This window comes from Oncorhynchus mykiss, chromosome 23 (assembly GCF_057628025.1).
Source record: "Oncorhynchus mykiss isolate SJ-2025 chromosome 23, ASM5762802v1, whole genome shotgun sequence".
NCBI lineage: Eukaryota > Metazoa > Chordata > Actinopteri > Salmoniformes > Salmonidae > Oncorhynchus > Oncorhynchus mykiss.
The window spans coordinates 47,247,783-47,272,462 of NC_143044.1; the positions used below are offsets into that span (position 1 = coordinate 47,247,783).

Sequence of the window (24,680 nt, forward strand, 5' to 3'; positions counted from 1 at the left end):
ATTTGCAACAGGCTACGTCTGTATTAAGTGTTTGATGTATAATGATTCTACTATAATGATTTATATGGGCATCTGTTGTCTGTCAGTTTGTTTTGTAAATATTGTTATTGCGTGGATTATTGGTCATAGTGATTTCGATTGTCCACTATTCATGTATAAGCCTAGCTGTGCAGACACCTCATTCTTTCCACATGGTGGAGACTTACACCAAAAAAAAATGAACAGACAATTTGCACTTCAAATGTAAATGTGGTGCATTCCCAGCAGAAATTCATGCAACAGTGAAGGGTGTTTTCAAGCAAACCTCAGTGATATGTGGTTGCAAACGTTGCATGACCTGTATGCTATCTATCTATCTATCTATCTATCTATCTATCTATCTATCTATCTATCTATCTATCTATCTATCTATCTATCTATCTATCTATCTATCTATCTATCTATCTATCTATCTATCTATCTATCTATCTATCTATGCACGCACTGCTCTTCTTGTGTCAAGTTCGATAAATTAGACGTTATAGACGTTATAGGCCAGACAACAGGGATGCACTGTCGGGATCAAACACACTTTATTTTTTTGCTCAATAAAAATGTAGATATGTTGGCTATCTTCATATTTTATGGGTTATTAATCTGGTCGCAAAAAAAATAAATCCTATGACTAACAAAATGCTAAACAAGTGTGTATTATTGTCATTCAAAGCCTATTACCATATGATCATAATCATCGGCTACGATATGGTTTTATGTTTTGGAAAACAGATACATGTCTTACATTATTAGTGCTATCGGTGTAATTCAGGTGCGACAGTCAGTGTTGTGGCTAGTATAAGATAATCAATCATCTGTTGCAAATACCAGACATACCTAACCACCCCAATGATCCACGCCTTTTCCATGTCTTTGACGCAATAGCCCCCTGCTTGTAAGAGTAATAACCTTGCTACTCGGTGGATAGACCTATCAAACACAACAATGAGCCTCCCCGATATGTTTCCGAAAAGACAATGATGTAATCAGTAGGCCTACTCCAGCACATCATATCCCTGTATCTGTCACTTGAGCCCTTGGATGCGTCTCTGTCCTGACAGCCTGGTCGACTCGCCTACACTGACAGTTGTGTTGCACTCCCCCATCTGGCATAGACAAGACGCAGCGCGCCTCAGAGAAAGAAACTGACGTGTTTTGCGCATTTCCTGCACCAGTGTTTAGACTGTTGGAGGAGAAAAGGGAGGTGTGCAGGAAACCAAAAACAGCAACGGCGAGAAAACAGCCTGGGAGTTTAAGGAGCAAACTGAAACCAAGTACAGCAACGGCAAGAAAACCGTCTGGGAGTATAAGGAACGAACAGAAACCAAGAAAACCACAACAGAGTCGACCTGCAACTATACACTGCTTGAGCAATTCACAAGTCGGGTAGCCGGTTTGGGAAACATCCCAAATGCTCGGCGAGGAGGCAGCAGTCTCTTCCAACGGTGGAATACGAGTGTTTCCAAAGCCTAGTGGAGTTGCCGAGGATAGTTTTGATAGATTTTGCTCTGTCGTGTTGCGGTTTGGGTAGGCTGTTGACATTCCAACTGCTGCATAGTCGTATTTTTCCTTCTTATAAGCTTCTCAAGACGTGTATTTATTCTATTCAAAAGAAAGGCTGTGTCTGGTTGAACGCCAAATGTGGATTATCATTGGGAAAACCAAGACTGTTAGAGAGCAAAAACGAGACAATTTACTCTCACTAGACTGTTTCGGGAGGACTGATTTGCATCCGATTGGTAGTCTATGTGTGTACTAGAGTGAGACGGGACAGCATTTCCCCGTTACATTTAAGTCTCAACCCATTCAAACCGTGGTCTTCATTTGAGGATTCAAACAACACATAAAACTAGGACACATGATTTATGACCAATTGAAGTGTTTGGGTTAAAGGAATTTATTGTAAACAACCAATCTTCTTCCAAGTCCTATTGAGGAGGATTACATCACCGCCATGGTGGTTTTCAATGGGTTATTGAAGATCAGGATTTGTGAGGCGTTGGACTTGAAACCGACAGCTTGGTCTCTCAGACATGCGGTTGGCCCAAAGACCCAGACTTTTCTCTTAGACACATACATTGCACTAAACGTGGATGACTCGCGTGTGGGCCAAACTTCCACCAAACAGAAAACCAACAGCCCTGCGTGGAACGATGAGTTCGTTACGGAGGTGCATAACGGAAGGAAAATCGAACTGTCGGTGTTTCACGACGCGCCAATTGGATATGACGATTTCGTAGCCAACTGCATCATACAGTTCGAAGATATATTGCAGAATGGCAGTAAGCACTACGAGGAATGGGTATGCTTTGGCCCCTTATTATTTGGTGTTCCTTGCTCATAATGCCTTTTACCAAGTTGTTTTCATCTCACTCTCAGCATCCTCATGCCCTTACGATTAGACTAAATTATTAAACAAAGTTTTATTACTATTTTGCAAAACAGTCTAGGCCTTGAATTAATGTTCCTTTATCATTAACATCACCATCACGAAAGCCCCCGGCTGGCATCCATCCACCATTGGTTTCCTGGCACTCTAGGTCACCTGTATCAAGCCAGGATCTGATAGATCTATGTGCAAATAACCCCGTTGCGTAGGAACGGTGGAGAGGAGGGTGCTTACAAGCCTGTCATAAATATTCCTATCAGCTGCGATGTAGGCAGCCTGCATTCTGAGAAAAGCAACATGTTTCCATGTCAAAAGCAAGAGTGAGTTCAAATCCGATGTGGGATGGGAAGGCCAGGCAGGTAGGCCTGTAAGGCTGCGTTTACACAGGCAGACCAATTTTGATCATGTAACAGTACAAATTTAGACCGTCCCCTCGCCCATACCCGGGCGCGAACTAGGGGACCTTCTGCACACATCAACAGTCACCCTCGAAGCATCGTTACCCATCGCTCCACAAAAGCCGCGGCCCTTGCAGAGCAAGGGGAACTACTACTTCAAGGTCTCAGAGCAAGTGACGTCACTGATTGAAACGCTATTTAGCGCCCACGCTAACTAAGCTAGCCGTTTCACATCTGTTACACTCACCCCCCTTTTGACCTTCCTCCTTTTTCCGCAGCAACCAGTAATCCGGGTCAACAGCATCAATGTAACAGTACAAATTTAGAACGTCCCCTCGCCCATACCCGGGCGCGAACTAGGGGACCTTCTGCACACATCAACAGTCACCCTCGAAGCATCGTTACCCATCGCTCCACAAAAGCCGCGGCCCTTGCAGAGCAAGGGGAACTACTACTTCAAGGTCTCAGAGCAAGTGACGTCACTGATTGAAACGCTATTTAGCGCCCACGCTAACTAAGCTAGCCGTTTCACATCTGTTACAATCACACACACAAATTGGTGTTCTAATAATGGCATTCCGAACACGTCATGCAACTACATTTACATGTGTCCACAAAATATCCACATTTTGTATGTTCCCGTGTTCCCGCGCTATATTCAAATGACAGTATGCATTCTGCAAACGGTGGAATAGGCAACGTATGATAGATAATAACACAACAACTGATGGTAGTAACTAACTACTGTAGCTAACTAGCCAGCCGGCCTATGTAGCTAGCTAGCAAGCAAAGCTAAATGTATTGCAAACGGGTTAGCATAACTCTCGTTTTTCTAAATATTAGTTAGCTGACTAACATTTATGAGGTCAGCAAACACTTTCCTCTCACGCTAGAAACGTATTTCCTCAAACTTTATAATGAGAAGGTGCCTCGGTCTCAAAACCCACGTTCTCTGGAGACCTGAGGGAGGAGTGCTGATGACGTCACCCGCAGCATGGCTTTCGGTAGCCTGATTGCATCCAGACCGAGGAGAAATCCGCACACAATGTAACTCAGACCATCTCCTGATGTGGTCAGCCAGATCTTAACACAATCAGACCACAAAGCGACTTGTGTGCGTCTAGACCCGTCATTTCAATGGCAAATTCATATTCTGAATGCAGAAGTTGCATGTAAGTGTCAATGACTTGAGAGCACTATTGCTGAGCCTGTGACAACTTGCAATTGATTTGTCATTTGCATATGTCTTGGAAACCATGATGCCCTTGAGATGTAATTCTAATGGGGACAAAAGTCCACATACAAAGAAGTCTTTCACAACCTTCCAGATAAATACTGGAATCATGAGGTTGCCTTAGGGCCATATGCTCTCTTTTATAAGATAGGCAGCTGCAGACTCATTTGAGAAGACATGCAGCACATGATTACACCTAATGAAGGGTCATGAACATGTGGTGCCGACAGACTGTTTTTCAAAATCTACAATCGTCCACCAAATTAGATGATCAATGCTATGTCCAACACATCTTCAATAAACGCTGACATGTTGTTTGGATTATGATGTGACAGATGATGTGACATAGATAATGTTATACCTTATGATAGTCTGTGAGTAAGGTTACATGCACACAATAATATGATTACTGTGAATAGTCCGCTTAATATAATAGTTTGATTTAAACATTTACATGCTTTATTCCCTAATAATCCTGTTTACATGGACACATCTGTAATCAGGTTACCCAATGGGACTTTAATAAATGCAGAAAATCGTCAATCAAAATAAACGTTCTACCACAGCGACCAATGACCATGTTATTTTTTGATGCCTATTTGATTCTGAGTATGGACATATAAAGTTTGTATGTGAAAACAATTTCTAAGATGCATAACATTACTTTCAGTTTTTCCGAACTGACTTTACTCGCGCAAAAGACTGAAGGACACTTGCTCTGCTGGTGATAGCACATGCGCAGATCAAATATAGTGCTGTGACTCTTATTAAGGCATTTACACAACCTAATCATTTTGGGCTCATCTGTTTTAATCAGCCTATGCTTACTTCTATTATGACTTTACGCCGATTAAGATAAGTAGAGTATGGTGTTTACATGACTAAAGCCTTACTCAGCCTATTGCCACAATCAGTTTAATATTGCATTATTAGTGTGCATGTAAACATACTCTGTGTGAAGAAGGATATAGGTATTTTACCTTTGAATTCCAGTCATGAAAACAATAGGCTGTTTTCCTTGGCCTACTTCCCTTCAACATAGGCACAACTTCCTCAAGGTTTTCACTACAGGAGAGTGGGTGAGATTGAGGTTCCCTGCAGGGAAGTAGGCCATGGTTTGTGGACATCTACATATCCTTACAGGATCTGGCCCCAAGGACATCCAAATATCAGCATCTTTTCTGACTACATCACTTCACATACACTGCCCAACATAAAAGAAACATAATACATCCACTAAAACATAGTTCATAAATATGTCATTACAGTATGAGATGGAACTGTATCTGTTCCGGTACCAGATTACCACATCCAAAACTCCAGAGCTGTTCATATTAGGCCATGATAACAATGCTGATTATAAAATCATAGACAGGAACAAACAAAAAAATGATATTAATAATGTAGATACTCCTCATCACTGATAATCAGTGGTGAGATGGATAACATGGACATCTTATAATAAAGGGTATATTCACAATAATACTGGGACTATTCATTCATTGTCTTGAAGGCAATTCTGTTCCTCAGTATGCCACTAAAGCAAAGGCTATTATGACACTTTCCCTGTGAGGGAGGAACATTTTCATAAATACTGGGTGGCTTTATTCCTCTTATGAGTAGTTCTGTTCTCCTGGCCTCGGCATGGCAGATGGATAGGTGTGCTCTGTTCTCCTGGCCTCGGCATGGCAGATGGATAGGTGTGCTCTGTTCTCCTGGCCTCGGCATGGCAGATGGATAGGTGTGCTCTGTTATCCTGGCGTGGCAGGTGGATAGATAGGTGTGCTCTGTTATCCTGGCCTTGCCATGGCAGGTGGATAGATAGGTGTGCTCTGTTATCCTGGCTTGGCAGGTGGATAGATAGGTGTTCTCTGTTCTCCTGGCTTGGCAGGTGGATAGATAGGTGTTCTCTGTTATCCTGGCCTTGGTGTGGCAGGTGGATAGATAGGTGTGCTCTGTTCTCCTGGCTTGGCAGGTGGATAGATAGGTGTTCTCTGTTATCCTGGCTTGGCAGGTGGATAGATAGGTGTTCTCTGTTATCCTAGCCTTGGTGTGGCAGGTGGATAGATAGGTGTGCTCTGTTCTCCTGGCTTGGCAGGTGGATAGATAGGTGTTCTCTGTTATCCTGGCCTTGGTGTGGCAGGTGGATAGATAGGTGTGCTCTGTTATCCTGGCTTGGCAGGTGGATAGATAGGTGTTCTCTGTTATCCTGGCCTTGGGGTGGCAGGTGGATAGATAGGTGTGCTCTGTTATCCTGGCTTGGCAGGTGGATAGATAGTTGTTCTCTGTTATCCTGGCCTTGGCGTGGCAGGTGGATAGATAGGTGTGCTCTGTTATCCTGGCTTGGCAGGTGGATAGATAGGTGTGCTCTGTTATCCTGGCTTGGCAGGTGGATAGATAGGTGTTCTCTGTTATCCTGGCCTTGGTGTGGCAGGTGGATAGATAGGTGTGCTCTGTTATCCTGGCTTGGCAGGTGGATAGATAGGTGTTCTCCGTTATCCTGGCCTTGGCGTGGCAGGTGGATAGATAGGTGTGCTCTGTTATCCTGGCTTGGCAGGTGGATAGATAGGTGTTCTCCGTTATCCTGGCCTTGGCGTGGCAGGTGGATAGATAGGTGTGCTCTGTTATCCTGGCTTGGCAGGTGGATAGATAGGTGTTCTCTGTTATCCTGGCCTTGGTGTGGCAGGTGGATAGATAGGTGTGCTCTGTTCTCCTGGCTTGGCAGGTGGATAGATAGGTGTGCTCTGTGATCCTGGCCTGTGCTCTTCTGACAGACAGCTTTCACATACAGTACATTCTGAAGAGGAATACACAGGATACACATGGTACACAGTACAATGAAATGCTGACATACAGGTTCACTCTCGACAGTGTGTCTGAGGTAGGCGGGAGCTTGGATTATTGATTAGACTCTATCAGGTCCATTGTGGGGTGGAGGAGTAGGTATACAGCTCGTTGACGGTCCGGGGAAGCTCAGGGCAATAGGGTTTCTGTCTGTTTGACTTGTCGGGCTGGGAATGTTCTGTGCTGATGTTGATGGATCAGGCTCTGTCATCGCCTTGCATGTCTCAGGAGGGTGTGCTTGGTTCATTGCTCTACGGACGATCTGTTCTCGGCTGGCTGGACTGGGCTGAAGGAGTTCTGTCCTTAGCTTACCCTCCCTCTCATTTTCACTTCTAGGTAGTTTGGAAATCGCATCCCTGGGAGCAAAATGTCAGTTTAGGGGTGTTGGTAAGTGCTAAGCATTGTGTATGTATTCCAGATGGAGAGACTGTTGTCCTGCTCTGACCTAAACAGCATTGCTCCTTGTGTCCTTTCCTTTCATCTCTCCTTGCTCCTTGTGTCCTTTCTTTCCATCTCTCCTTGTGTCCTTTCCTTCCATCTCTCCTTGCTCGTTGTTTATGTGCAGCTCCTCATAGGTGGGCCCCATGATTAATGTCCAAAATGCAAGGCATGTTGCCTAATTTAGAAGGCTTGCCAACGATTACTCCTCGAAGAACCTGTCTGAACTTGTACCCTGGTAGGAACGTGTAGACATTCACTCTAAGATGCACAGGTGTATGCCTGCACAGACATAGTACTCTCTCTCTCTCTCCCCCCCCCTCTCTCTCTCACTCCCTCCCCCCCCCTCTCTCTCTCTCTCTCTCTCTCTCTCTCACTCACTCACTCACTCACAAAACAAAAAATATTGGAGGGATACACATGCTGACTCAAACATTACCGTCACAATAGCTGTATCTTTCATGGTTCATTTTGTTCATGTTTTGTTCAGAATGTCTCTGTCTTTTGACAATGGGCCTTGTGAGTTTCTGTGACTGTTAGAACTTGTTAATTAGAAGGGTTGGTATAGTATGGCTTTGCTTGTAGACTATCCAAGACAATGAGAAGTGTATTTGAGCTAATACATTCCATACCGTTTTAGTCAACAGTAGGTGTGTAAAACATCTTCATTTGCTTTCAGTCAAGGCAGTCAGTCCAGCAGAGTTGGTAATAGGGAGAGTGAAGTGTGAGATTGTCCGGCTGTGTAAACTTCAGTGGCTGAGTGTTATGAGGGTGGGGTGAAACAGTATGTGTCAGCCTGGGCAGGCCTCTTTGCCTGGGCCCCTCCTGTGTCTGCCTTATCCTCAGACAGCAGCTGCATCTATCCCCCTCCTGTCTCTATGCTAGCCACAGGCTCCATAGCCTCTCTCTGCCTCTCTCCCCCTCCTGTCTCATTGCTATCCACAGGCTTCGTAGCCCCCCCCTTCCTGTCTCTATGCTAGCCACTGGCTTCGTAGCCTGTCTCTGCCTCTCTCCCCCTCCTGTCTCATTGCTATCCACAGTCTTCGTAGTCCCCCCCCCTCCTGTCTCTATGCTGGCCCAGACTTCGTAGCCTCTTTCTGTCTCTCTCCCCCTCCTGTCTCATTGCTAGCCCCAGGCTTCGTAGCCTCTCTCCCCCTCCTGTCTCATTGCTAGCCCCAGGCTTCGTAGCCTCTCTCCCCCTCCTGTCTCATTGCTAGCCCCAGGCTTCGTAGCCTCTCTCCCCCTCCTGTCTCATTGCTAGCCCCAGGCTTCGTAGCCTCTCTCCCCCTCCTGTCTCATTGCTGGCCCCAGGCTTCGTAGCCTCTCTCCCCCTCCTGTCTCATTGCTAGCCCCAGGCTTCGTAGCCTCTCTCCCCCTCCTGTCTCATTGCTAGCCCCAGGCTTCGTAGCCTCTCTCCCCCTCCTGTCTCATTGCTAGCCCCAGGCTCCGAAGCCTCTCTCCCCCTCCTGTCTCATTGCTAGCCCCAGGCTTCTTAGCCTCTCTCCCCCTCCTGTCTCATTGCTAGCCCCAGGCTTCGTAGCCTCTCTCCCCCTCCTGTCTCATTGCTAGCCCCAGGCTTTGTAGCCTCTCTCCCCCTCCTGTCTCATTGCTAGCCCCAGGCTTCGTAGCCTCGCTCCCCCTCCTGTCTCATTGCTAGCCCCATGCTTTGTAGCCTCTCTCCCCCTCCTGTCTCATTGCTAGCCCCAGGCTTCGTAGCCTCTCTCCCCCTCCTGTCTCATTGCTAGCCCCAGGCTTTGTAGCCTCTCTCCCCCTCCTGTCTCATTGCTAGCCCCAGGCTTCGTAGCCTCTCTCCCCCTCCTGTCTCATTGCTAGCCCCAGGATTTGTAGCCTCTCCCCCTCTCCTGTCTCATTGCTAGCCCCAGGCTTTGTAGCCTCTCTCCCCCTCCTGTCTCATTGCTAGCCCCAGGCTTCGTAGCCTCTCTCCCCCTCCTGTCTCATTGCTAGCCCCAGGCTTCGTAGCCTCGCTCCCCCTCCTGTCTCATTGCTAGCCCCATGCTTTGTAGCCTCTCTCCCCCTCCTGTCTCATTGCTAGCCCCAGGCTTCGTAGCCTCTCTCCCCCTCCTGTCTCATTGCTGGCCCCAGGCTTCGTAGCCTCTCTCCCCCTCCTGTCTCATTGCTAGCCCCAGGCTTCGTAGCCTCTCTCCCCCTCCTGTCTCATTGCTAGCCCCAGGCTTCGTAGCCTCTCCCCCCTCCTGTCTCATTGTTAGCCGCATTGAATTGGACTTAACTCCAGTGTGAATGTGTGTGTGTGACAGAGCGTGAAAGAGCGGCAGAGGCAGAAACGGAGAGTGAGCATGTGTGATGGAGTAAGAGAGAGTGTGAGAGCCAGGGGGAGACCTCTCTCTGATCCTCTGGTGGGGTTCCATTCTTACTTGAGTATAGTAGAGGAGAACTAGGAGGCCACATCGTGTTTGATGGTCTTGTAACACCATACTTTCTTTTTTATAAACCCTAGAGAATGGGAACAGTTATTTTTTTCTGCATCATGAACAATAAAGTTTCTTAAATCTGAACTGGCTGATTATGGAGCCAGGCTGTTTTTAGAAATGATCAACAAAGTAAACAAACCTGTCTGAAACTGTTGGCCCAATTGTGTGGTGCCGACTCAGTCAGGTACATAAAATGTGGGTGTGCTGGTGTACTTGTATGTGTGACCACACTTTTGAGTGTTGAACGTGTTCCCTAGAAAAGATCCATGCCCTATAGGTAGGACAGGCACAAACTGCCCGAACTAGCAGTGCCCTACTTCTTCTTCTACTACTCCTTCAGCTACTACTATTTCACCTACTTCTTCTTCATCTACTATTTCAGCTTGTTAGATATTACTGCACTGTTAGAACTAGAAGCACAAGCATTTCGCTACACTCGCATTAACATCTGCTAACCATGTGTACGTTACCAATACATTTTTATTTTATTTTATTTTTACTACTCATTCAATGACTACTTCTTCATTTACTATTTCTTCATCTACTACTTCTTCAACTACTACTTCTTCAACTACTACTTCTTCAACTACTACTCATTAAAGTACTACTTCATAATCTACTACTTCATAACCTACTACTTCTTCCTCTATTACTTCTTAATGTACAGCGGCTTGCGAAAATATTCACCTCCTTAGCATTTTTCCTATTTTGTTGCCTTACAATCTGGAATTAAAATAGATGTTTTGGGGTTTGTATCTTTCGATTTAAAATCAAATCAACGTTTATTTGTCACGTGCGCTGAATACAACAGGTGTAGTAGACCTTACAGTGAAATGCTTACTTACAGGCTTTAACCAACAGTGCAAAATGGTATTAGGTGAACAATATGTAAGTAAACAAATAAAAACAACAGTAAAAAAGACAGTGAAAAATAACAGTAGCGAGGCTATATACAGTAGTGAGACTATATACAGTAGTGAGACTATATACAGTAGTGAGGCTATATACAGTAGTGAGACTATATACAGTAGTGAGGCTATATACAGTAGTGAGACTATAACAGTAGCGAGGCTATATACAGTAGCGAGACTATATACAGTAGTGAGACTATATACAGTAGTGAGGCTATATACAGTAGTGAGACTATATACAGTAGTGAGGCTATATACAGTAGTGAGACTATAACAGTAGTGAGGTTATAACAGTAGCGAGGCTATATACAGTAGTGAGGCTATATACAGTAGTGAGACTATGACAGTAGAGAGGTTATATACAGTAGTGAGACTATAACAGTAGTGAGACTATAACAGTAGTGAGGCTATATACAGTAGTGAGGCTATATACAGTAGTGAGACTATAACAGTAGCGAGGCTATATACAGTAGAGAGACTATATACAGTAGTGAGACTATATACAGTAGTGAGACTATAACAGTAGTGAGACTATAACAGTAGAGAGGCTATATACAGTAGTGAGACTATAACAGTAGTGAGGCTATAACAGTAGTGAGACTATATACAGTACTGAGGCTATATACAGTAGTGAGACTATATACAGTAGTGAGACTATATACAGTAGTGAGGCTATATACAGTAGTGAGACTATATACAGTAGTGAGACTATATACAGTAGTGAGGCTATATACAGTAGTGAGACTATATACAGTAGTGAGACTATATACAGTAGTGAGGCTATATACAGTAGTGAGACTATAACAGTAGTGAGGCTATATACAGTAGTGAGACTATAACAGTAGCGAGGGTATATACAGTAGTGAGACTATAACAGTAGCGAGGCTATATACAGTAGTGAGACTATAACAGTAGTGAGACTATATACAGTAGTGAGACTATAACAGTAGCGAGGCTATATACAGTAGAGAGACTATATACAGTAGTGAGACTATAACAGTAGTGAGACTATAACAGTAGTGAGACTATATACAGTAGAGAGACTATATACAGTAGTGAGACTATATACAGTAGTGAGACTATATACAGTAGTGAGACTATAACAGTAGTGAGACTATAACAGTAGAGAGACTATATACAGTAGTGAGACTATATACAGTAGAGAGACTATATACAGTAGAGAGACTATATACAGTAGTGAGACTATATACAGTAGTGAGGCTATATACAGTAGAGAGACTATATACAGTAGTGAGACTATATACAGTAGTGAGGCTATATACAGTAGAGGCTATATACAGTAGTGAGACTATAACAGTAGAGAGACTATATACAGTAGTGAGACTATAACAGTAGAGAGGCTATATACAGTAGTGAGACTATATACAGTAGTGAGACTATAACAGTAGAGAGACTATATACAGTAGTGAGACTATAACAGTAGAGAGGCTATATACAGTAGTGAGACTATATACAGTATAGAGACTATATACAGTAGTGAGACTATATACAGTAGTGAGACTATAACAGTAGAGAGACTATATACAGTAGTGAGGCTATATACAGTAGCAAGGCTACATACAGTAGCGAGGCTACATACAGACACCGGTTAGTCAGGCTTATTGAGGTAGTATGTACATGTAGATACATGTAGGTACATGTAGATATGGTCATATATGATGAACAGAGAGTAGCAGAAGCGTAAAAGAGGGGTTGGCGGGTGGTGGGTGGTGGGACACAGTGCAAATAGTCCGGTTAGCCAATGTGCAGTGGCACTGTTTGGTCGGGCCAATTGAGGTAGTATGTACATGAATGTATAGTTAAAGTGATTATGCATATATGATAAACAGGTCTTATTTAGGGGCTTCATAGCAAAGGGGGTGAATACATATACATGCACAACTTTTCCGTTATTTTTTTCATTTCACTTCACCAATTTGGACTTGTTTGCTTATGTCCATTACATGAAATCCAAATAAATATCAATTTAAATGAAACGTTGTAATGCAACAAAATAGTAGTGTAACATAATTAGAAGTGTAACATAACATAGTAGTGTAACATAACATAGTAGTGTAACATAACATAGTAGGGTAACATAACATAGTAGTGTAACATAATTAGAAGTGTAACATAACATAGTAGTGTAACATAACATAGTAGTGTAACATAACATAGTAGTGTAACATAACATAGTAGTGTAACATAACATAGTAGTGTAACATAATTAGAAGTGTAACATAACATAGTAGTGTAACATAACATAGTAGTGTAACATAACATAGTAGGGTAACATAACATAGTAGGGTAACATAATTAGAAGTGTAACATAACATAGTAGGGTAACATAATTAGAAGTGTAACATAACATAGTAGTGTAACATAACATAGTAGTGTAACATAACATAGTAGTGTAACATAATTAGAAGTGTAACATAACATAGTAGTGTAACATAACATAGTAGTGTAACATAACATAGTAGGGTAACATAACATAGTAGGGTAACATAACATAGTAGGGTAACATAGTAGTGTAACATAATTAGAAGTAGAGAAGGAGAGAATTAGAGAACGCACACTTAGATTCACACAGGACACTGAATAGGACAGGAGAAGTACTCCAGATATAACATACTGACCCTAGCCCCCCGACACATACTACTGCAGCATAAATACTGGAGGCTGAGACAGTAGGGGTCAGGAGACACTGTGGCCCCATCCGAGGACACCCCCGGACAGGGCCAAACAGGAAGGATATAACCCCACCCACTTTGCCAAAGCACAGCCCCCACACCACTAGAGGGATATCTTCAACCACCAACTTACCATCCTGAGACAAGGCTGAGTATAGCCCACAAAGACCTCCGCCACGGCACAACCCAAGGGGGGGGGGGGGCTCCAACCCAGACAGGATGACCACATCAGTGAATCAACCCACTCAGGTGACGCACCCCCTCCAGGGACGGCATGAGAGAGCCCCAGTAAGCCAGTGACTCAGCCCCTGTAATAGGGTTAGAGGCAGAGAATCCCAGTGGAAAGAGGGGAACCGGCCAGGCAGAGACAGCAAGGGCTGTTCGTTGCTCCAGAGCCTTTCCGTTCACCCTCCCACTCCTGGGCCAGACTACACTCAATCATATGACCCACTGAAGAGATGAGTCTTCAGTAGAGACTTAAAGGTTGAGACCGAGTTTGCGTCTCTGACATGGTTAGGCAGACCGTTCCATAAAAAAGGAGCTCTATAGGAGAAAGCCCTGCCTCCAGCTGTTTGCTTAGAAATTCTAGGGACAATTAGGAGGCCTGCGTCTTGTGACCGTAGCGTACATGTAGGTATGTACGGCAGGACCAAATCAGAGAGATAGGTAGGAGCAAGCCCATGTAATGCTTTGTAGGTTAGCAGTAAAACCTTGAAATCAGCCCTTGCTTTGACAGGAAGCCAGTGTAGAGAGGCTAGCACTGGAGTAATATGATCACATTTTTTGGTTCTAGTCAGGATTCTAACAGCCGTATTTAGCACTAACTGAAGTTTATTTAGTGCTTTATCCGGGTAGCCGGAAAGTAGAGCATTGCAGTAGTCTAACCTAGAAGTGACAAAAGCATGGATTAATTTTTCTGCATCATTCTTGGACAGAAAGTTTCTGATTTTTGCAATGTTACGTAGATGGAAAAAAGCTGTCCTTGAAATGGTCTTGATATGTTCTTCAAAAGAGAGATCAGTGTCCAGAGTAACGCCGAGGTCCTTCACAGTTTTATTTGAGATGACTGTACAACCATTAAGATTAATTGTCAGATTCAACAGAAGATCTCTTTGTTTCTTGGGACCTAGAACAAGCATCTCTGTTTTGTCCGAGTTTAAAAGTAGAAAGTTTGCAGCCATCCACTTCCTTATGTCTGAAGCACATGCTTCTAGCAAGGGCAATTTTGGGGCTTCACCATGTTTCATTGAAATGTACAGCTGTGTGTCATCCGCATAGCAGTGAAAGTTAACATTATGTTTTCGAATAACATCCCCAAGAGGTAAAATATATAGTGAAAACAATAGTGGTCCTAAAACGGTACCTTGAGGAACACCGAAATTTACAGTTGATTTGTCAGTGGACAAACCATTCACAGAGACAAACTGATATCTTTCCGACAGATAAGATCTAAACCAGGCCAGAACTTGTCCGTGAAGACCAATTTGGGTTTCCAATCTCTCCAAAAGAATGTGGTGATCGATAGTATCAAAAGCAGCACTAAGGTCTAGGAGCACGAGGACAGATGCAGAGCCTCGGTCCGATGCCATTAAAATGTCATTTACCACCTTCACAAGTGCCGTCTCAGTGCTATGATGGGGTCTAAAACCAGACTGAAGCATTTCATATACATTGTTTGTCTTCAGGAAGGCAGTGAGTTGTTGCGCAACAGCCTTTTCTAAAATGTTTGAGAGGAATGAAAGAGGAATGAAAGATTCCTATAGGCCGATAGTTTTTTATATTTTCTGGGTCAAGGTTTGGCTTTTTCAAGAGAGGCTTTATTACTGCCACTTTTAGTGAGTTTGGTACACATCCGGTGGATAGAGAGCCGTTTATTATGTTCAACATAGGAGGGCCAAGCACAGGAAGCAGCTCTTTCAGTAGTTTAGTTGGAATAGGGTCCAGTATGCAGCTTGAAGGTTTAGAGGCCATGATTATTTTCATCATTGTGTCAAGAGATATAGTACTAAAACACTTTGCGTCTCTCTTGATCCTAGGTCCTGGCAGAGTTGTGCAGACTCAGGACAACTGAGCTTTGAAGGAATACGCAGATTTAAGGAGGAGTCTGTAATTTGCTTTCTAATAATCATAATCTTTTCCTCAAAGAAGTTCATGAATTTATCACTGCTAAAGTGAAAGTCATCCTCTCTTGGGGAATGCTGCTTTTTAGTTAGCTTTGCGACAGTATCAAAAAGGAATTTTGGATTGTTCTTATTTTCCTCAATTAAGTTAGAAAAATAGGATGATCGAGCAGCAGTAAGGGCTCTTCGGTACTGCACAGTACTGTCTTTCCAAGCTAGTCGGAAGACTTCCAGTTTGGTGTGACGCCATTTCATAGTAGTGTAACATAACAAAATAGTGTAACATAACATAGTAGTGTAAAATAACATAGTAGTGTAAAATAACATAGTAGTGTAACATAACATAGTAGTGTAACACAACAAAATAGTGTAACATAACATAGTAGGGTAACATAACATAGTAGTGTAACATAACATAGTAGTGTAACATAACATAGTAGGGTAACATAACAAAATAGTGTAACATAACAAATTAGGGTAACATAACATAGTAGTGTAACATAGTAGGTGTTACGGTTTTCTTCTGGTGAAAGAGAAGAGGACCAAAATGCAGCGTGGTTATCTTTATACATCTTTAATGAAAGATGAAAAATACGAACAATTTACAAAAACAATAAACGCAACGTGAAAACCGACAACAGTCCTAACTGGTTCAACAAACACAGAGACAGGAACAATCACCCACAAAACACTCAAAGAATATGGCTCCCTAAATATGGTTCCCAATCAGAGACAACGATAAACACCTGCCCCTGATTGAGAACCACTCTAGGCAACCATAGACTTACCTAGACTACTTCACTAAACCACAATCCCATAACCTACAACAAAAAAATAATAATAAAGAAAACACAAAATACTAAGGCCAGGGTGTGACAGTACCCCCCCCCCCCCCCCGGACTCCCGGCCGCACACCGAAACCCATAATGGAGGGTCTGGGTGGGCGTCTGACCACGGTGGCGGCTCTGGCGCGGGACGTGGACCCCACTCCAACATAGTCTTAGTCCTCTTACTCCGCGTCCTTAGATTGGCGACACTCGCCACCGACCTTGGCCTAGTAACCCTAACAAAGGGCCCCACTGGACTGAGGGGCAGCTCAGGACTGAGAGGAAGCTCAAGACTGAGAGGAAGCTCAGGACTGAGAGGAAGCTCAGGCAGGTTAACGGCTCTGGCAGATCCTGGCTGAATGGCGGTTCTGGCAGATCCTGGCTGACTGGCGGATCCTGGCTGAATGGCGGATCCTGGCTGAATGGCGGAGCCTGGCTGAATGGCGGAGCCTGGCCGACTGGCGGATCCTGGCCGACTGGCGGATCCTGGCTGATCTGGCAGATCTAGGCTGACTGGCGGATCCTGGCTGAATGGCGGCTCTGGCGGATCCTGGCTGAATGGCGGAGCCTGGCTGAATGGCGGAGCCTGGCCGACTGGCGGATCCTGGCCGACTGGCGGATCCTGGCTGATCTGGCAGATCTAGGCTGACTGGCGGATCCTGGATGACTGGCGGCTCTGGCGGATCCTGGCTGACTGGCGGCTCTGGCGGATCCATGCTGACTGGCGGATCTGGCTGCTCCATGCTGACTGGCGGCTCTGGCTGCTCCATGCTGACTGGCGGCTCTGGCTGCTCTATGCTGACTGGCGGATTTGGCTGCTCCACGCTGACTGGCGGCTCCGGCCGCTCCACGCAGACTGGCGGCTCCGGCCGCTCCACGCAGACTGGCGGCTCCGGCGGCTCATGACAGACGGGAGACTCCGGCGGCTTATGACAGGCGGGAGACTCCGGCGGCTCATTACAGGCGGGAGACTCCGGCGGCTCATGACAGGCGGGAGACTCCGGCGGCTCATGACAGGCGGGAGACTCCGGCGGCTTATGACAGGCGGGAGACTCCGGCGGCTCATTACAGGCGGGAGACTCCGGCGGCTCATGACAGGCTTGAGACTCTGGCGGCTCATGACAGGCGGGAGACTTCGGCGGCTCATGATAGGCGGGAGACTCCTGCGGCGCTGGACAGGCGGGAGACTCCGGCGGCGCTGGACAGGCGGGAGACTCCGGCGGCGCTGGACAGGCGGGAGACTCCGGCGGCGCTGGACAGGCGGGAGACTCCCGCGGCGCTGGACAGGCGGGAGACTCCGGCAGCGCTGGACAGGCGGGAGATTCCGGCAGCGCTGGAGAGGTGAAAAGCTCTGGCAGCGCTGGACAGGCAGGAGACTCCGGCAGTGCTGGAGAGGAGAAAGGCTCTGGCAGCGCTGGACAGGTGAGGAGCACTGTAGGCCTGATGCGTGGTGCTGGCACTGGTGGTACTGGGCCGAGGACACGCACAGGAAGCCTGGTGCAGGGAGCTGCCACCGGGGGGCTGGTGCGTGGAGGTGGTACTGGATAGACCGGACCGTGCATGCGCACTGGAGCTCTTGAGCACCGAGCCTGCCCAACCTTATCTGGTTGAATGCTCCTGGTCGCCCTGCCAGTGCGGCGAGGTGGAATAGCACGCACTGGGCTATGCAGGCGAACCGGGGACACCGTGCGCAAGGCTGGGGCCATGTAAGCCGGCCCAAGAACCCACACTGGAGACCAGATGCGTAGAGCCGGCTTCATGACACTTGGCTCAATGCCCACTCTAGCCCAGCCGATACGAGGAGCTGGTATGTACCGCACCGGGCTATGCACCCGCACTGGAGACACCGTGCGCTCCACAGCCAAACACGGTGCCTGCCCGGTCTCTCTAGCCGCCCGGTAAGCACAGGAAGTTGGCGCAGGTCTCCTACCTGGCTTCGCCATACTCCCTGTGTGCCCCCACCCAATACATTTTTGGGGCTGACTCTCGGGCTTCCATCCACGCCGCCGCTCTGCCTCCTCATACCAGTGCCTCTCCACTTTCGCCACCTCCAGCTCTTCTTTGGGGTGACGATATTCTCCTGGTTGTGCCCAGGGTCCATTTCCTTCCAAGATTTCCTCCCAAGTCCAGAAATCTTGATTTCGCTGCTCCTGCTGTCGCTGCCTGTCACCACGCCGCTTGGTCCTGTTGTGGTGGGTGATTCTGTTACGGTTTTCTTCTGGTGAAAGAGAGGAGGACCAAAATGCAGTGTGGTTATCTTTATACATTGTTAATGAAAGATGAAAAATATTAACAATTTACAAAAACAATAAACGTAACGTGAAAACCGACAACAGTCCTAACTGGTTCAACAGAGACAGGAACAATCACCCACGAAACACTCAAATAATATGGCTGCCTAAATATGGTTCCCAATCAGAGACAAGGATAAACACCTGCCCCTGAGTGAGAACCACTCTAGGCAACCATAGACTTACCTAAACTACTTCACTAAACCACAATCCCATAACCTACAAAAAACCCCTAGACAAAACACACCACATAAATGCCCATGTCACACCCTGGCCTGACCAAAATAATAAAGAAAACACAAAATACTAAGGCCAGGGCGTGACAGTAGGGTAACATAACATAGTAGGGTAACATAGTAGTGTAACATAACATAGTAGTGTAACATAACATATTAGGGTAACATAACATAGTAGTGTAACATAACATAGTAGTGTAACATAACATAGTAGGGTAACATAGTAATGTAACAGAACATAGTAGTGTAACATAACATATTAGGGTAACATAACATAGTAGTGTAACATAACATAGTAGGGTAACATAGTAATGTAACAGAACATAGTAGTGTAACATAACATAGTAGAGTAACATAACATAGTGTAACGTAACATAGTAGGGTAACATAACATATTAGGGTAACATAACATAGTAGTGTAACATAACATAGTAGTGTAACTTAATAACATAGTAGTGTAACATAACATAGTAGTGTAACATAACATAGTAGGGTAACATAACATAGTAGGGTAACATAACATAGTAGTGTAACATAACATAGTAGGTTAACTTAACATAGTAGAGTAACATAACATAGTAGAGTAACATAACATAGTAGAGTAACATAACATAGTAAAGTAACATAGTAGTGTAACATAACATAGTAGTGTAACATAACAAAGTAGTGTAACATAACATAGTAGTGTAACATAACATAGTAGTGTAACATAACATAGTAGTGTAACATAACATTTGTTCTCTGATCGGACCTTGTAAAGCTATGCTATCGTAAATACAGAAGCGTATGCATTCCAAATAACCGTCCATTTGGAAAAGGAAAATGCAAGAAATATTCACTCTGAGCGGTGCTTCAATAGGTTGGTTGTAGATGGAAGGTCGTTTTGCCCAACAGAGATTTTCCTGTCCTCAGAAGAATGTCTGGTAGAACGAATGCGTTGTAGTAGCGTCGTGTGTTTAGTAGAAGAGATACATCCTTTCCGCAAATCAAATCAAATGTATTTGTCACATACACATGGTTAGCAGATGTTAATGCGAGTGTAGCGAAATGCTTGTGCTTCAAGTTCCGACAATGCAGTAATAACCAACGAGTAATCTAACTAACAATTCCAAAACTTCTACCTTATACACACAAGTGTAAAGGCATAAAGAATATGTACATAAAGATATATGAATGAGTACAGTGCGGCATAGGCAAGATGCAGTAGATGGTATCGAGTACAGTATATACATATGAGATACGTTTACAGCTGCGATATGCTGAGATATGTTTACAGCTGCTGCTGCTCACTCAACGGCTAGGAAGTATCACTTATTTAGTGAATAAGAGTTCAAAGTTCAAACCAAGTTGCCATACTTTAAGTTCACGCTGAAAGTGGCTTAGTTCTGTAGTTTGATATTAGCCCTTTTAACGTATGGACCGTCGTCCTCACTTCCTCGGGAACACAAAGTTACATTTGTTTCATAGTTTACAACCAATGTCTGTTCACCTGGGCGGGGCCACTGAGTTGAGCCTAGTTCACTTATGAAAACCAATTCTCTCATTTAGAAGCTAAAATTACATTTAATCTGTTCACGAATAGTTTCATATTTAAATATTTAAATTGCACAACAATTCCATGTGAATTTGATAACTATAATGTGTAGACTTTCCAAGATACAGTTTGTTATCCTATAATCAGTAATAATGTCTCAGATGACAACTGATCTGATTGCAAATTTCCTTCGTCCTTTTTTGGGGATCTGACCACATGACTGAACAGTAGTCCAGGTTCGCCAAAACTAGGGCCTGTAGGACCTGCCTTGTTAATAGTGTTGATAAGAAGGTAGAGCATCACTTTATTATGGACAGACTTCTCCTCATCTTAGCTACTACTATATCAATATATTTTATTTGTCCCAAATAAAATGCTTTTAGTTTTAGAAATAGGGCTAACTTATTCCTTGCCACCCACTCAAACTAACTGCGGCTCTTTGTTAAGTGTTGCAGTCATTTCAGTCAATGTAGTAGCTGATGTGTATAGTGTTGAGTCATCTCCATACATCGACACTCTAGCTTTACTCAAAGGCAGTGAGTGGCATGTTGTTAGTAAAAATTGAGAAAAGCAAGGGGCCTAAACAGCTACCCTGGGGAATTCCTGATTCTACCTGGATTATGTTTGAGAGGCTTCCATTAAAGAACACCCTCTGTATTCTGTTAGACAAGTAACTCTTCATCCACATTATAGCAGGGGGTGTAAATCCATAACACATACGTTTTTGCAGCTGAATATGATAGATAATGTCAAAAGCTGCAATGAAGTCTAACAAGACAGCCCCCACAGTAATTTTATCATACATTTCTCTCAGCCAATAATCAGTCATTTGTGTAAGTGCTGTGCTTGTTGAGTGTTCTTCTCTATAAGCGTGCTGAAAGTCTGTTGTCAATTAGTTTACTGTGAAAAAGTATTGTATCTGGTCAAAAAAAAAATTCCAGAAGTTTACTAAGGGTTTGTAACAGGCTGATTGGTCTGCGTGTTGGAATGACTTTAGCTTCCCTCCAGGCCTGAGGGCACACACTTTCTAGTAGGCTTAAATTGAAGATGTGGCAAATAGGAGTGCCTATTTCGTCCACTATTATCCTCAGTAATTTTCCATCCAGATTGTCAGACTCTGGAGGCTTGTCATTGTTGATAGACAACAATAATTTTTTCACCTCTTCCACACTGACTTTACGGAATTCAAATGTACAATTCTTGTCTTTCATAATTTGGTCCTATATACTTAGTGTCAGCATTTGTTGCTGGCAGTTCACCCCTAAGTTTGCTTGTTTTGCCAATGAAAAAGTAATAAAAGTAGTTGGCAATATCAGAGGGCTTTGTGATGAATGAGCCATCTGATTCAATGAATGATGGAGATGAGTTGGCTTTTTTTCCCAAAATGTTATTTAAGGTGCCTCAAAGCTTTTTACTGTTATTCTTTATATAATTGATCTTTGCTTCATAGTATATTTTATTTTTATTTAGTCACATGATTTCTTAATTTGCAGTACGTTTGCCAATCAGTTGAGTTGGCAGATTTATTTGCCATACCTTTTGCCTCCGCCCTCTCATTCATACAAGTTTTCAATTCCTCATCAATCCAAGGAGATATACGTTTTTACAGTAATTTTCTTAATGGTTGTGTGCTTATTATTAACTGGAATAAGTAGTTTCATAAATATGTCCAGTGCAGCTTCTGGTTGCTCCTCATTACACACCACAGACCAGCAAATATTTTTTACATCATCAACATATGAATCACTACAAAACTTCTTGTATGGCCTCTTATACACTATATTAGGCCCAGCCTTTGGAACTTTGGTTTACCTAGATATGCCTATTATATTGTGATCAATGCCTCCTATGGATTTGGATACTGCTTTAAAGCAAATTTCTGCAGCATTAGTAAAGATGGGATCAATACATGTTGATGATTTCATTCCTGTGGTATTTGTAACTACCCTGGTTGGTTGACTGACAACCTGAACCAGGTTGCAGGCACTGGTTACAGTTTGAAGTTTTTCCTGAGTGGGCAGCTTGATGTGATCCAGTCAATATTTAAATCACCCAGAAAATATACTTTTCTGTTGATATCACATAGAATATCAAACATTTCACACATATTATCCAGATACTGACTGTTAGCACTTTGTGGTCTATAGCATCTTTCCACAAGAATGGGCTTTAGTTGAGGCAGCTGAACCTGTAGCCATATTACTTCAACAGTATTTAACATTATATCGTCTCGAAGCTTTACAGGAATGTGGATCTGAATATAAACGGCAACACCACCACTGGCATTTCTGTCTTTTCTGTAGATGTTATAACCATGTATTGCCACCACTGTATCAGCAAAGGTCAGTTTCATTGATTGTCAGAATATGAATGTCATCTGTTACAAGCAAGTTATTGACTTCATGGACCTTGTTTCTTAGGCTACATATGTTAATTTTTGCTGTTTGTTGCTTGATTGTGGGACGCTTTACTGGGACGCTTATCAGAAGTAGACTTACTCATGTTATTTACATTGGAGCTGATAGTGCAAGGTGCAGGGTGAGCTGCATAAAGTATTGTTCCTACTAGGCCACACCGCCTCAGTGCTAGCATTGTAACTCTTATTCATAGTAGGGTAACGTAACTTGGTAGGGTAACGTAATATGGTAGGGTAACGTAACATGGTAGGGTAACACTACTCACTGGTCCAAACCCGTTTTAGCTATACAGTACATTTTCAGTGATTGAGGTAAGGTCAACATATTCCACTGCAGTGCTTGGTGTGGTGCTAGTTCAATTTATAGTGTGGTGTGAACGGGTGTGAACAGGTTGTTGTTTGGGAGCTGTATGTTACAGCTGAATGTCTGAAGTGACGGGACCCTTTCTCGTCGTTGACCCTGTTTCCCAGTGGGACACTGTAGAGGAGCGGACAGCAGTGTCCTCTCCGTGGCCAGGAGGAAACAGGCTGAGGGCTGCGTCTAAAAATACCAGCGGTGCGTTTGAGTCACACCATCCACTTCCTGTTTTCATTCTCCAAGTTTACTTCCCAGAGAGAAAGAAAGGGTCGGGAGAGAGAGAAGTGGGAAGGGGTAGGGAGATCGAGAAGAGAGACAGACAGCTATATCTGTTGCTTGTGTAGTATTCTCCTCTTCAAAACCCTGGTGACACTAGGCTTTCTGGAATCCCAGGATACATGGGATGTAAAAAGATGACTCTCAATTTGGCAATATTATGACAGTCAAAAAAAGCTGCTGTCTGTCTCTTTCTACCCTAACGTACTCTGACACTACATTTCAGACAGAATAGTATACTGCCCGTCTCTTTCTACCCTAACATACTCTGACACTACATTTCAGACAGAATAGCGTACTGCCCATCTCTTTCTACCCTAACGTACTCTGACACTATATTTCAGACAGAATAGCATAGTTCCCGTCTCTTTCTACCCTAACGTACTCTGACACTACATTTCAGACAGAATAGCATACTGCCCGTCTCTTTCTACCCTAACGTACTCTGACACTACATTTCAGACAGAATAGCATACTGCCCGTCTCTTTCTACCCTAACGTACTCTGACACTACATTTCAGACAGAATAGCATACTGCCTGTCTCTTTATACCCTAACGTACTCTGACACTACATTTCAGACACAATAGCATACAGAGAGAGAGGCATAGAGATAGAAAATAATTTTACATTAACTGAATGGAACTTTTTATGAGATTGATTTTTTTTCTAAACAACAACAGAGACCTACTGATTTCATATCACACAGCACACCTGATAGTCTATCCAGTTTTTGATGTCATTTTCCCAGGGGAATGTTTTGGCTCCTAAAAGTGCTTACATGGACGTTACTGGAGCAGGGAAGCTGCTCTGTTTTTCCCTGGCATGATTTGTTAAGTTCCATTCGTTAGATAACATAGTCGTAGCTCCCATTCATTAGATAACATAGTCATACCTCCCATTCCTTAGATAACATAGTCATAGCTCCCATTCCTTAGGTGACATAGTCGTAGCTCCCATTCCTTAGGTGACAGTCGTAGCTCCCATTCCTTAGGTGACATAGTCGTAGCTCCCAGTCCTTATAGGTGACATAGTCATATCTCCCATTCTTTAGATGACATAGTCGTAGCTCCCATTCATTAGATGACATAGTCATAGCTCCCATTTCTTAGATGACATAGTCGTAGCTCCCATTTGTTAGATGCCATAGTTGTAGCTCCCATTCTTTAGATGACATAGTTGTAGCTCCCATTCGTTAGATGACATAGTTGTAGCTTCCTTTTGTTAGATGAC

At 44.0% G+C, this 24,680-nt stretch overlaps 3 protein-coding genes across 4 annotated transcripts in view; 1 reads left to right on the plus strand and 2 right to left on the minus strand.

Annotated features, from left to right (window-relative positions):
* Nucleotides 1-968: 968 nt before the first annotated feature.
* The window catches only part of LOC110503000 (protein kinase C epsilon type), a 276,309-nt gene continuing 252,597 nt past the window's right edge, over nt 969-24,680 (plus strand). The window contains exon 1 of one of the 2 annotated variants that reach the window (XM_036960862.2): nt 969-2,335. In XM_036960862.2, coding sequence (XP_036816757.1) covers nt 1,988-2,335 — 348 coding nt within the window. In that variant the 5' untranslated portion in view covers nt 969-1,987. The remainder of the gene's footprint in view (nt 2,336-24,680) is intronic. The other variant, XM_090217548.1, reaches the window with a different exon arrangement.
* LOC149972620 (uncharacterized) lies at nt 5,546-19,750 on the minus strand. Its single transcript, XM_090218036.1, has 2 exons — nt 16,797-19,750; nt 5,546-6,821 (listed from the first exon to the last, which is right to left on the minus strand). The coding sequence occupies exons 1-2, from the start codon at nt 18,602-18,604 to the stop codon at nt 5,546-5,548; spliced, it is 3,084 nt and encodes a 1,027-aa protein (XP_090074162.1). The 5' UTR covers nt 18,605-19,750.
* LOC149972621 (uncharacterized) overlaps nt 24,382-24,680 on the minus strand; it is a 36,325-nt gene continuing 36,026 nt past the window's right edge. Inside the window, exon 3 of the mRNA XM_090218037.1 lies at nt 24,382-24,495. Within this exon, the coding sequence (XP_090074163.1) occupies nt 24,382-24,495 (114 nt within the window). The remainder of the gene's footprint in view (nt 24,496-24,680) is intronic.

Excerpts from the sequence above, each read along its gene's own strand:
- LOC149972620 (XM_090218036.1), bottom strand. The coding sequence starts at position 18,604 with ATGTATAAAGATAACCACACTGCATTTTGGTCCTCCTCTCTTTCACCA. Across the intron at positions 6,822-16,796 it reads CAGTCGGCCAGGATCCGCCA|AAGAGCACAGGCCAGGATCA; the intron begins GTCGGCCAGGCT and ends GCTGTCTGTCAG.